General features: G+C 43.4%; 1 protein-coding gene across 1 annotated transcript; it reads left to right on the top strand.

Moving 5' to 3' along the window:
• The first annotated feature begins 8644 nt into the window (after nucleotides 1–8644).
• Nucleotides 8645–13515, top strand: LOC130282308 (uncharacterized). The gene is made up of 2 exons (XM_056530411.1): nucleotides 8645–10097; nucleotides 13119–13515. Exons 1-2 carry the CDS (start codon nucleotides 8645–8647, stop codon nucleotides 13124–13126), a joined length of 1461 nt encoding a protein of 486 aa, XP_056386386.1. The 3' UTR covers nucleotides 13127–13515.
• The last annotated feature ends 741 nt before the right edge of the window (nucleotides 13516–14256 follow it).

Genomic DNA, 14256 nt, shown 5'->3' with positions numbered 1-14256 from the left:
TGATCCTCTGCAGTCACGCCTCCAGTGCCGGCCGGAAGGAACGAAAAGTTCCCCCTGTGTTGCAGAGGGGAAGGATTTCTTGCCCGGACCAAACCGGAAGTCCTCCGGGCGCAGCAAAATTCAAAAGCTCCAGCTGCTGCACTCGCATCACTATAGTGCACCTTTGCTGCAGAGACTCTGCAGACATCGAGACAAGGGTCCGGACAGCACAGCGATCGTCAGAAACCTCAAAAGCAGGTGGCACTGATTGCCGCAGCACGCCTCGGTCCATCTTAAAGGGCCAGCGTACCCTAATTGCTCAGCAGCGACAGCGCACTCAAGCTTCAAGTCAGTGCACTCAAGCTTCAAGTCAGCTTACTCTAGTTTCAAGTCAGCGCACTCAAGTTTCAAGTCAGCGCATTCAAGCTTCTCTTAAAGGGCCAGCATACCCGATCAAGTCTACAAGTCTTCAGCGCCTACTGCACCACCACCACCTGTTCCAAAGAATGGAGGTGCTCCGGTGACCCCCCCCAGAAGGGTCACTAAAGTCTGCAAGGAGAATGTTGCCCTCTTCATCTCCAGTTCAACGTTACAGCCTGGGAGCTCCTGTAGCCGCACCTCTCTTCCTGGGGAATCCCGTACTCCCTACCTATAATGGGGATCCTTTCACTCTGCGAGACTTCAAGGAGAAGATACAGAGCCTCCTTGTTTTTTATTCTTTTCCCCCTAACCAGCAGGTGCAGTTACTTATGGGACAGCTACAGGGATCAGCCTCCGACAAGGCCACAGTGGAGCAGGTTTTTGAGGGACTATACCAGGTGTTCGAGTCTCACTACCCATCTGAGGTACATCTACGTGTAATCAGAGAAGAAAGAGTATGGACGGGCACCACCGACAAAAAGTTCAGGAGGAATTCACAGCGTGTGGTAATCCGCTTACCCCCTCTGCGATCCCGATGCAGACAGATGCAGACTGTAGTTATGTAGAAACCAATGGTAAAGAAGCACTCAGGAATTAATGCAGATAAAATCCTTACTTTATTGCCGCAACTGAATGGACAATTCACAGGCACAGCTGCCTGTGAATTGTCCATTCAGTTGCGGCAATAAAGTAAGGATTTTATCTGCATTAATTCCTGAGTGCTGCGGAATTCTTTACCATTTGAGGTACATCTACGCCTGTACGAAAGATGGCAGAGAACAGGTGAGACCCTTCGGGCCTATGTTGTAGCAATGCAAAATGTGTTGGAAACTGTACAGAGGTTAGATGGCATTACGCCCGAGCAAGGTAACAAGGTGCTCATGGACAGATTCATAGACGGGGCACAAAATAAATGGGACAAGGCCCAACTTAGAATGCTGGCGGTGCAGAACCCTGACATGTCTTTCCCTGCCTTTAAGAGATTGGCCATAAAAGTCATTCAGTCAGGGTCAGAGGCAGAAGAAGTTAGTGCCCCTTCCACTGAAATGGTAGGAGCCTCTGCCAGGCCAGTACAACCATCACCGCCTGCTCTTGCACCATTACAAGCCCTGCGGCCTCGGACTTACAGAGTGTACGACAGGACATTGATCAGTTAACTAAGGCCGTTAAAGAACTAGCGAGCAGGTCTAGTCCACCTAGTCAAGAGACACTTCTGCCCAGAAAACCTGCTCCCTGTCCTGCCAATCCACCTCATTACCCCCCTGTTAGGCCACCAGGGACTCAGAGACCTTTCTGCAATCATTGCAATAAAGCAGGGCATTGGAAAAGCCAGTGTTCAGCTTTAAACGGGAATCCCCTGAGGTCGAGGACCGCCCCTCAGGAGCATCATCACTAGGTCCAGATGCAACATGCACCAAGTCAGGAATTTCTCTGTACGTCGCCCCATGCCCTTACGTGAAGGTTTATTGTGGAAGGGGTGCAGTTAGACGCCCTCATTGATACGGGTTCCAAGGTATCCACTATTCCTAAAGATGTTTTTTATAGATATTGGGGGCCTGAGTTAATGTGTGAACCAGATGATGTGGACTATAAAGTGATGGCAGGGAACGGGAAACCAGAATGCAGGCATGGGTACTGGGAGCCCACCATTCAAGTGGGAGAGTATGTCCTCCGAGGACACAATGTCATTATAACAAATGTAATTGATAAAGGGGAAGCAGAGTTCATCTTAGGAATGAACATTATGAGGCATTGTTTTGAGGAGATCGTAGGGTCCTTGCATGCATCTCTCCCTCACATGTCACCCTCAGGCCGGCGAGCTGCGCAACACCATCTGAAGACTCTGCAAGCTGAACAGAAATTAGTCAACTGCCAAGGGGAGATCTGCCGATTCAGGTTATATGGTCTGTGACCCTCCAGCCGCAGACGGAGACAATTATCTGGTGCCGTGCCCGACCAGGGGTGAAGAACTAGGATTTTCAGGCCTTGCTGGAACCGATTCAGCTGGAAGACTACCCCTTGGTCCATGCAGCGAGGAGCCTTGTTACTGTGCCCCGGTTCGAGTAGTCAACTTGTCCGATGTCACCACCAAGCTACCGAAGTATAGTCCTGTCGCTCAGCTATACCATCTTGGGCCCAAGGATGTACTGACTAAGCTGCAAGTAGCTCGACAGCTGACTGCCCAGACTACCCACGGAGCCGGCAACAGCTATCCAGAATCATGGTGGACCCAGCTGCAGATAGGGGATGAGAATACCCCAGTGATCAGGTTGGCGGAGTCATCCAAGTGGACAAACAATATTTAAGGAGGCCTTCAGCAAGCACCCCACCGATTTTGGCCGGACCACAATGATCCAACATCGGATCCTAACAGGGGATAGTCCTCCAATCAAGGAAAGGCATCGCCCAGTGGCCCCTGGTATGTACCAAAAAAAATTCTGACCGAGATGAAGGAGGCTGACGTCATCCGGGAGAGCCAAAGTCCTTGGGCCGCACCCTTGGTCCTCGTCAAGAAAAAAGATGGGACCATCCGCTTCTGCATGGATTACCGGACGCTAAATAACATCACCCAAAAAGATGCCTACCTTCTACCTCGAGGGTGATGTAAATTAAAAAAGGTTAGAATCGGTGTAGCTCACTTAGCATTAATAGATATACCCGAGGTGAACTGGTGTTACCTTCACCCAAAGGTCTAACAAGTATTAAATAGTAAAGTTGAAGAATCAACTGTGAACCAGTCCTCAGGGTATATTGGATGTAAATAGAAAAAAGGGAGAAAAAGAGATGGAAAAAGGAGTGATCCTGATATAAATAAATATTTATTATATGTTCACAAATATATTAACAAATATATTAATTAATCACTGATAATCGCTGTCCCTGCAGGGCCCTAGCATGGGACATAGAAGTCAGCGACAATAAAAATAAAAATTCAATTAAAAATTAATAAAATTACATTAATAAAAATGAGATAAAACTTGCATCTAAATGGGTGATGTATGGAATAGTCAATATTGCATCACCCATTTAGATGCAAGTTTTATCTCATTTTTATTAATGTAATTTTATTAATTTTTAATAGAATTTTTATTGTCGCTGACTTCTATGTCCCATGCTAGGGCCCTGCAGGGACAGCGATTATCAGTGATTAATTAATATATTTGTTAATATATTTGTGAACATATAATAAATATTTATTTATATCAGGGTCACTCCTTTTTCCATCTCTTTTTCTCCCTTTTTTCTATTTACATCCAATATACCCTGAGGACTGGTTCACAGTTGATTCTTCAACTTTACTATTTAATACCTTCTACCTCGGATTGAAGAATCCCTGACTGCCCTGGGATCGGCTGTCTACTTCTCTACTCTAGACTTGACCAGTGAATATTGACAAGTGCCGATGGCAGAAGAAGATTTTGAGAAGACGGCGTTTGTGACACCGATGGGGCTTTTTGAATTCAAAAGTATGCCCTTTGGGCTTTGCAACGCCCCTTCCACCTTTCAACGTCTAATGGAGCGATGCCTTGGACATCTCAACTTTCAAAGTGTGTTACTATATCTGTATGATGTCATTGTCTACTCCAAGACTTATCAAGAGCATCTGGACCACTTGAAAGAGGTGTTTCAAGTCCTAATCCAACATGGACTGAAGATCAAACCCTCTAAGTGTCATCTACTGAAGCCACGGGTCCATTATCTTGGCCATGTGGTCAGCGCAGAGGGCGTCCAGCCTGACCCAGAAAAAGTGAGTGTTGTCAAGGACTGGCCTACCCCATGCACGGGAAGGACATCAGGAGCTTCCTGGGATTCGCTGATTATGGCCAGCCCTTCAGGTTGTACACAGATGCCAGCTTCAAAGGCCTGGGAGCTGTTCTATCCCAGGTGCAAGACGATAAAGAAGGGGTGATAGCCTATGCCAGCAGACATCTGCGAGGAGCGCAGAAGAACGACTCCAACTACAGTTCCTTCTAGCTGGAGCTCCTTGCCTTGGTCTGGGCAGTGACTGAAAAGTTTAAGGACTATCTAGCAGCCACCCCTTTTGCTGTGTACACCGACAACAACCCGTTGGCACATCTGAATACAGCAAACTTGGGAGCCATTGAGCAGCGTTGGGCCTCCAGACTGGCCAACTACGTCTTCAACATTAAATACCAAAGTGGCAAGTCTAATGTGAACACTGATGTGCTATCCCGTATGGCCCCTGGCGACGAACCACCTGTCGAGGACGAGTGGGAAGATGAGGAGATGCCCCCATTCTATCAGAGGTTCATGAGTCAGAATTTCATGACTACACAGGAAGACGGTGAACCTGGATCTACAAAGGTTCCTTAGGACCTCTATACATGGAAGACTCTACAGGATGAAAGTTGAGTCATGGGGGATCTGTTGGACTACCTACTCCTGAAGAAGGTACCAACCCGTCTACGCCGGTCTCAGTGTGACTACAAACTGAAGAGGTTGTAGCGACAAAGAAACCGACTGTTTATCTACAAAGGACTCCTGTACAGGAACTCGCTGGATCCAGTCTCTGGTGAGCAACTTCATCAGATCCTGATTCCTAGAAGAGATGCTGCAATGGTCCTAAATGCCTATCTTGATCAGTGCTTATCTTGGACACTTTTGGATCCACAAAACCGAAGCCACCATCAGACAGAGGTTCTATTGGATAATGATGCGAGGAGACATTGAAAAGTGGTGCGGTGAATGTACTGTCTGCAACGTTACCAAGAATCTCCAAAAGGATGCGAGAGCACCCCTTCATCCCATCCAAACTGAAAGGCCCAACCAGCTGGTCGCCTTGGATTATGTGAAGTTGTCCTCTACACGGTCTGTAAACACCTACGCCCTTACTATTGTAGACCACTACTCCAAGTGGGTAGTGGTAGTGCCTGTCAAGGACCTCACAGCAAAGACTGCTGCACAGATGTTCTATTCCGGACTACAGCCTACCACCCCCAGGGGAATGGATTGTGTGAACGCATCAACCAGGTCTTCATACACATGCTGCGAGCAGTGTCAGTATCTAAGCATGAAGAGTGGCCCCGGCTGTTGCCTGAACTGTTGGAGATATACAACAATACCATCCATTGCTCCACAGGGTACACTACCTTCTTCCTAATGATGGGACGATATAGGCAACTTTCCAAGGACCAAGCATTTGGGTTGCAAGCGCCCTTCAACAATTCTCCACAAGCCTCACAAGACTCGATCTCTGATCATCAAAGGAGTATTCAGGAAGCTAAGGAGATTGTTGGAAAGAAAATGGGCGAGGCCCAAGAGCGTCAGCAGAGAGACTACAACCGACACCCATCTGCTAAGCCGTTACAACTGGGAGACAGGGTTTGGCTAAGGAAGTTCCCCAGAACACACAAGTTAGATTCCATCTGGGAGACAGAAACTTAGACTATAACCGCTGTGCCATACCCAGACTCAGACATCTACGAAGTCCAGAAGACTTTATTTGAGCCGCATATGGTTCATCGGAAGCAGATCAAATTGTGCCTCAGAGAGGATTTACCGGGATCTCCTCCTACTCCTGCTCCCATTGATTCTAGACCCGTGAGGGAATATGTCCCAGGAGAAGGGACATTCCGATGTTCTCGCCCAATCAGCCTGCAGTGTTCTGTGCAATGCCCTATCCAGCTCCAGCACAGCCGTCTCTGGTCTCCTCACCTGCTATAAGCCTGTCTCCCGTGGCAACTCCTGTAAGACCAGCTCCGACCTCACCGATCCCCATGGATCCCCTCCAGCCTTCAAGCTGGTCCCTCTGGGACTGAAGTAACAAGAGTTCCGGCAGAAGAAGGCACTCCTGAAACCCAAGAGGTGGTGTTGCTTCAGTCTCAAAGGTCGACACAGGGAAACATACCAATCAGATATCAAGACTGACTTCACATTCATAAAAAAAAATAATAAAATCCAATACACATAACTCAGTCACGGAAGAAGCGTCATTTAGACGAAAAACAGTCTGTTGTCTGTTATCCTCCCTTGCATGCACCCCCGTTATCGCTGCTGTATCTTGCTTAGTTGGAAGCGCTGTTTATCGTGTCAAGCCTGGACATCAATAAAGATACCAGCTACATGCAGCCTATTCAAGAGTGTGGTGAGTGCATTTTTCTATTCTCTGAGATATGTATCTCAATTCATCTCAACTAGGCCAAAGCCTAAAGAACCAGCAGCCACTAAAACCATGAGTTACCAAGCTCTATCTACAAATTTCCAGTGACAACTATTCAACTCAAATCCTATAATTAGTAGCACAGTGGCCTGCTTAAAGCTCAAGACTATTAATCCCAGCAAAGCCTGTGAGTAACCTACATCCTGGTTACCTCAGGAGAAACTGTATATGTGTAAAGACTGTTTGCTCAAGAAGTTAAGTAAAAGTTCCAGTTTTCTCATAAATCCTGCTGTGGACATTCCATTTATTCCCTGCCATTTTTGGGCCTGTTGTCGGCAGGGCCTTCTATACTAAGCAAACCACACCCTGGCGTCATGACATACCAAGGGTTAATACCACCAGACCCTGTAGCACCATTGCCTCACCCGGCACCACATACACAAGAGCTGTACTCGTGTATCCCCAGATTGCCCTCAGAGATACATGGAGGGCGTGTGCTGTGCTCCCTCAACAATGTGCTTTGATTTGCCATTTTCCTGTACCTTTTTCATTCCATCCCTTGCAATGTATATTTGTTCAGTCTATTATGGGGGAGATTTATTAAAACCTGTCCAGAGGAAAAGTTGCTCAGGTGCCCATAGCAACCAATTAGATTGCTTCCTTCATTTTTGAAAAGGCCTCTAGGAAATGAAAGCAGCTATCTGATTGGTTGCTATGGGCAACTCAGCAACTTTTCCTCTGGACAGGTTTTGATAAACCTTCCCCTATATGTTTACCATTTGTTAATGGCTTATACCACTTGTTGGACATTTCTTATTGTTTTAAATGAAAAGGTTAATGATAAAAAGATAATAAGCATCAGTGTATGTGATCTGCATTTAAAAAAAATGTATACCAGTTATAAAAATATTCAAATAACATTCAACTGAATGCACACAATATCAAAAGCACTAACTGTAGAAATTATTAAAGAGCACCTAAAGTGGCCCGCCCATGGGATAAGAGACTCCCCCACTTCCCAAACAACTAATCTAATAAATAAATGATACACATGAGACAATCTGGAATTTTATAACAAGACAAAACGCTCCTATTATGCTTTTCAAACCTCTTTTACTTACTCAGCAGCAAAAGAAAAATACATATACAAGATGATATGTATGAGAAAATCTTTAAACATAAGGTATAGTGCATACAAACATGCTACCTTTCATATTAACCAATAGTAATGTAGGACACCTCATAAAGGTGACAGTTAGTATATCATCCTCCTCTTCTTTTGCTGCTCAGCAGAGATAATAGATGAGTGAATTTTGTCTCCTGATATTATTATATTAATATAGTATATTTATACGTAAATACCTATTTTATTCCACTCCTTTATTGTATATTTATTTACATTTATTATTCTTCTTATTTTCCCTATTTTATTTCATATTTTATTTTCCAATTTAATTTTTCCTGATATTCCATTGATATATATTTCCATAATTTTCCAGTTTTCCTATATCTCCATCATCCTTTATCCTGTCTTATTGTTTATTTCTTATTATTAGATATACATCTGTTGCCTTCATATACACTATAGCGCTGTGTTGTTATACGGTTTCGGCCCATCCTCTGTTATATCCTTTATTTTATTGCTAAACTGAATTACCGCATGGTATATACTTACCTTCACCTCCGATCCTCTCTGTTACCTTGGTTCTCGGTGCGCTTCTACGGAACTCTGCTCCCGACATCTTCTTTCTTCTCCTTCTAACTGCGTCACCGCCGCCATCTTACTTCCTGGTTCTCGGCTCTCGCGTGACCTCGGCAGAGTGGTCATCACCTGCCGGGGGCGGGAATCTGTCAGTCGACGGTTCCTGTCAGCCTGTAAACATCCTCCTGTCACAGTCTCCTGTCACAGCCTCCCTTCACGTCCCAGATTAGCCATTTAGTAACAAATTACCTAATTTGTTGTTTTTAAGTCACTATATTTCTTACCAATTCTTCTGCCCCCATCTGGTGGCCAGTTTTGGGTACTGTTACACCAAAAAAAAAAAAATTCTCAGATACCCCATTCACTACTATTATATTCTTAAATATTATTACCAATTCTTTACTAATAATTTATTAATAAATATGGAATTATTAGACGAATCTAGGGCTCTCCCCAGAGATAATTGCCCTCAAGCTATTGATAATTCCAGTCATGACAATATCCAATCTTTAGTGGACAGTTCTGTAGCTCGCTCTGTTCACTCAGCTGTTCAATCTGCTGTCATTTTATTACAAGACAGTATTTCCAAGTCCATTTCTATGGCACTGTCACATCCTTCTACTTCCAATCCTAAGACCCCCTCAGATATTTATTGGTCTCCTGAGACTTCCGTCTCTAACATGGCTACTGGTTTTAATGTACATAAAAAAGCAAAAGCCAAGAGACATCACATTTCAGACGGCGACATTTCTTCTAAAAAACATCATAAAAAAGTTCGCCAAGATACTATTATTATTGACAGACCTAGTTCAGGTCATACGACTTGTGTTCCTCAGACACAGAATATACCCTCTGCCCGTGAGGAAGATCAGATAATTAGGGCACAGAAATCGGCCAAACGACAAAAGCCGAATTCCTTTGTAGAACCAGATTCTACTGAATCTTCTGAATCTCATAATGATGCCTCTGATGATGAAATGGAACATCTCTCACAAGAAAGTGGAGAGTTAATTGAGGACCCTGGTATACAGGAAGAACATCCCATATCGGAGCAAGACTCCGCATACTTTGACCCTTCACTGATCCGTCATCCTCGATCAAGTGAATGGCTTCCTAATTCCATTATAGCACAGTTTTTATCTATCAGGATCAATAAAGCCCTTGATAGATCTACCCGCAATAAAATGAGGGCGGAATGTCCACGCCCTACCCTTCCCCATTGCTCTGCCACAACTCCAGAACTGGATCCAGTTTTAAACAAATTCCTGATGAAAACGGGTAAAAACCCAAGAAAGGGTTTAGACAGAAGCCTTAAATCCTGCCAAGATAAATTACTAAATCTGCTAGGACCTCTTTCAAAAATCCTGGATCTAGTTGAGGAATCAGCTTCCTCTTCAAAACCTATAAACACAGAAGTCCTTCGGGGCTGGGCACAACGTACTGTTTGTTTTCTAGGTAACGCCAATGCAGCTATTACTACGGAACGCAAAAGAGCGATCCTCTTAAAAATTGACCCCCAATTAACTAATATGGCATCTAATGAACCCACTAATCCCACTGAGGGAAAATTATTTGGGGAGGATTTTATTCAACAAATGGGAAAATATGTAGGCATGTTTTCCTCCATAACAAAGGCACAATCTTCCCTTAAAAAAGTTAACAACCGTGTTTTTACTAGGGCCGGAAAAGGCAGGAGACGATTTTCCGGCCGATACATACCATCTAGGCAACAGAGAGGCTCCTATCAACAACAACCCCCCTCCCAACAGTCCTGCTCAGTCCAACCTCCGAATCCCTCCCCGTTCTTCCCCTACAGAGCACGGTCCTGGCGCCCTAGAGGTCAACGCGGGATTCCTAGAGCAAACTCTTCTTCAGGTAAGCCTCCCATTTTCTTTCCACAACATTCCATTGGGCAGAAGGATCATGTATTTTTTGAACAACTGGAGTATGATTACATCAGACTCCTGGATTCTGAATACCGTTTCAGGCTTCCAAATAGATTTTGTATCACCTCCCATACAATACAACCTTCCTCATCCAATCCAATTCTCAAAATCAGACCAAATGCTGATAGATACAGAGGTAAAAGACCTTATTACAAAGGCAGCTATTATACCCGTCCAACATTCTCATTCAGGTTTTCTCAGCAACCTATTTTTAGTGAACAAAAAGGACGGAGGTCACAGACCTGTAATCAATTTACGACTACTCAACAACTTTGTTGTGTACAGACATTTCAAAATGGAAGGTATACACCTCCTAAGAGACCTATTACTAAAGGACGATTGGTTGATAAAAATCGATCTGAAGGATGCTTATCTAACTGTCCCAATTCATCCTTCATCCCAAAAATTTCTTCAATTCCCTTGGAACGATCAGATATGGCAATTCACTTGCCTTCCATTCGGCCTATCTTCGGCCCCCTGGTGCTTCACAAAACTTCTGAAACCAGTTGTAGCACTATTAAGAAGTCGAGGAGTACGCCTCATCATTTACCTAGACGATATTCTTATCATGGCACAATCCCCTTCTCTCCTTCTCACACAAGGGGATTGGACATTATCTCTCCTATCGAACTTGGGCTTTCTGATAAATTTCAAAAAATCAATTTTAACTCCGTCTCAAGAACTGGAGTTTCTAGGTTTCCTGATAAACACTCAGTCAACTACTCTGAGTTTACCACCCAAGAAATTGAAAACGATTCGGAAAGAGATTCGTCAAGTTCTTCAGACAGATCTTATCTCTCTGAGATCCATTGCTCGGATCGTGGGTCTTCTATCAGCTTCGATTCAAGCTATCTTTCCAGCCCCTCTTCACTATCGAGCTCTTCAGCGTTTGAAGATCCAACACCTGAGGGGAGGTCTGGGATATTCGGAAGAGATCCGATTATCTCCAGACGCCAAAGAAGAACTTCTTTGGCATCTCTCCCATATCCAAATTTGGAATGGAAAAACCATCTTCCATCCAAACCCGGATATCATAATAGAATCAGACGCAAGTCTTTCTGGTTGGAGAGTGCGCTGCGGCTCCCTCTCTACTGGAAGGAAATGGTCTCCTTCTGAATCCCAATTACATATCAACTGCTTAGAGCTTTTAGCTGGGTCCTTCGCTCTAAAGAGTTTTGTCAAGAATTCATCTCACTGCTGTGCATTACTTCGCATGGACAATATTTCCGCTGTCCAATATATCAATCATCTGGGCGGAACGAATTCCAAGTGCCTTGCCGATATTGCCAAAGATTTTTGGCATTTTTGTCTAGACAGACATATCATCTTGAAAGCGGAGTACCTTCCGGGAGTTTCCAACTCCATAGCGGATTGAAACTCCCGCTTCCTCACGGATTTCAGCGACTGGAAACTTCATCTTTCCATATTCCGAACAATCAATCAATTATGGGGCCCCCTACAATTAGACATGTTCGCTTCTCGACTGAACCGTCAAATTCCTAAATTTTTCAGTTGGAGGCCAGATCCGGATGCCCTAGGTTCGGACGCATTCCTACAATTTTGGCCTCCAGAAATTCTCTATGCCTTTCCTCCGTTCAATCTAATACCAAGACTTCTACTACAAGTCTCGATTCGGAAATCTACTATGGTCACGATTCTACCTTGGTGGCCAACACAATCTTGGTTCCCTCAACTTCTTCCACTATTAATAGATTACCCTCGAATTCTTCCATCATTTCCGGATCTCCTATTGGATCCTCTTGGCAACTCTCATCCTCTAATTCTCTCGGAACAACTAGTTCTAATTGCGTGTCTAATCTCAGGCATTCCAGACCGATCTCTCCACTTTCTCTCACAACTAGAGAACTCTTATCGGACGCCTGGGCTCCAGGCACCAGATCTGCTTACAGATCAGCCTGGAAAATTTGGATTCATTGGTGCTCTCAATGGGACTTGGATCCCTTACAAACATCTATTTCCAACATCTTAAATTTCCTTTCTGCTTCCTTTGACTCTGGTAAAGCCTACAGAACCATAAATGTGTATAGATCCGCCATTTCTGCTCGACATTCTCTCATTGACTCTATCCCAGTTGGTAAACACCCTCTCGTTTGCAAACTTTTAAAAGGCATCCGTTTCCATCGCCCACCCTTACCAAGATATGATTCTACTTGGGATGTTAATATTTTATTAAATCTCTTTACTTCTTGGGACGACAATGATCTCTTATCCCTTAAACTACTCTCCTTTAAACTTACAGTTCTTTTGTGTCTTATTTCTATTAAACGCATTTCCGATGTTAGAGCACTTGACGTCTCGAGAAGACAATATTCTCCAAGCGGAGTTATATTTACGGTTTATCGTCGTACCAAAACCAATTTACATTCAATATTTTATCCGTCTTTTCCTCATCATCCTAAACTCTGTGTAGTTCGTTGTTTAAGTTCCTACGAATCTAAGACGGAATCTTTACGTTCGGTTTCTTCCTCGCAGTTATTGATATCTTACTGGAAACCTCACAAAGCTGTTTCTTCCACTACCCTAGCTCGTTGGGTTAAACATACCATGTCCATGGCAGGTATAGATACTTCCACGTTCACTGCCCATTCCACTAGAGGTGCAACATCCACAAAAATGTTTCAATCTGGTGCTTCTCTCTCAGATATAATCAAAGCCGCGAATTGGTCTTCAGATTCCACATTTAAAACATTCTATTTTAAGCCTGATTCTCATGTTTCTATGGTTTTATTATAATTTTATACTTGTTTACCTTAAACGTACATTTATTCATCTAGCTTTAAACTAGCATAATAGGAGCGTTTTGTCTTGTTATAAAATTGGAGATTTTCCTATCCTTGGTGAAGGAAAATATAGATTTTATTAAAGACAAAACGCGAGTATTATCCCTCCCTTATTTCCCATCCCTATAATGTTTCTATTTATCTTACAGCTGTTTAGAATGAAATTTTACAAACACCACTTCTCACATCTGATGAAGTTTCTTCGTTGTTAAAGAATTCCTTCTGCAAGGTCCACCTTCAAGAAATGATTCTACATGGTCTACTGTTCGAGTCTGACAAGCCTCCCTTTGTTAAGAATGTTCTTCCCACAGACTCCGGTTATCTTATTGAACTATTTTCTCTGTTATAATTATACTGCCTTCACAGAAAAGAAGAGGAGGATGATATACTAACTGTCACCTTTATGAGGTGTCCTACATTACTATTGGTTAATATGAAAGGTAGCATGTTTGTATGCACTATACCTTATGTTTAAAGTTTTTTCTCATACATATCATCTTGTATATGTATTTTTCTTTTGCTGCTGAGTAAGTAAAAGAGGTTTGAAAAGCATAATACTCGCGTTTTGTCTTTAATAAAATCTATATTTTCCTTCACCAAGGATAGGAAAATCTCCAATTTAAGGCCACGGCCGTTTTATTGAGGGAATAATATTTAATAAATAATTAATAAATATTCAATAAATATAACCATAAATTAAACCAAATAAATAATTAAATAAATATGACCATTGTAAACCGAGATGACAATCTCACCATAACTTCACAGAGATAACTACCTGTCCGCCCAGCAATAACGGGGCAACACCCACTTCAAAAACCATTAATGTCCACCATAGGTGACACCCTCAACGACCGTGACATAAAAAGGGGGGGGAGGGGGGGCAGCTGTTTCTTGATTGTAGGTTCTCTTCTGACTGACCAGAACTCCAGCTGACCTCTTCTTATAAACATTCCAATTTCCCACCGCTACCATAACAAACCAATCAGCAGCGGACTCTAACCTGCCCAGCAACAGCCGGCCCTGTAAGAGAATCTAAAACACCACCATAAGCATTGCTCTATTAACCATTTACTTACCATAACAAAACAGAACATGACCAATACTAATAAATGTCCAGGGGGGGCTCATCCCATGTGGCCCTTACATTACCTTCCAGGGCCCTGTACATTTGTACAAACTTTTTGTACAAACCCATCCGTTTGCCATAGACTTTAATGTAACATTTTTATTATCCATTTCTATTCTGTTATTTTTGATGGGAGAAAAAATACTGCATGCAACATC

The sequence above is a fragment of the Hyla sarda genome, chromosome 7 (genome assembly GCF_029499605.1).
Source record: "Hyla sarda isolate aHylSar1 chromosome 7, aHylSar1.hap1, whole genome shotgun sequence".
Lineage (NCBI taxonomy): Eukaryota > Metazoa > Chordata > Amphibia > Anura > Hylidae > Hyla > Hyla sarda.
Note: the sequence above shows the minus strand (reverse complement) of the source record. Positions and strands in the feature narration are given on the sequence as shown.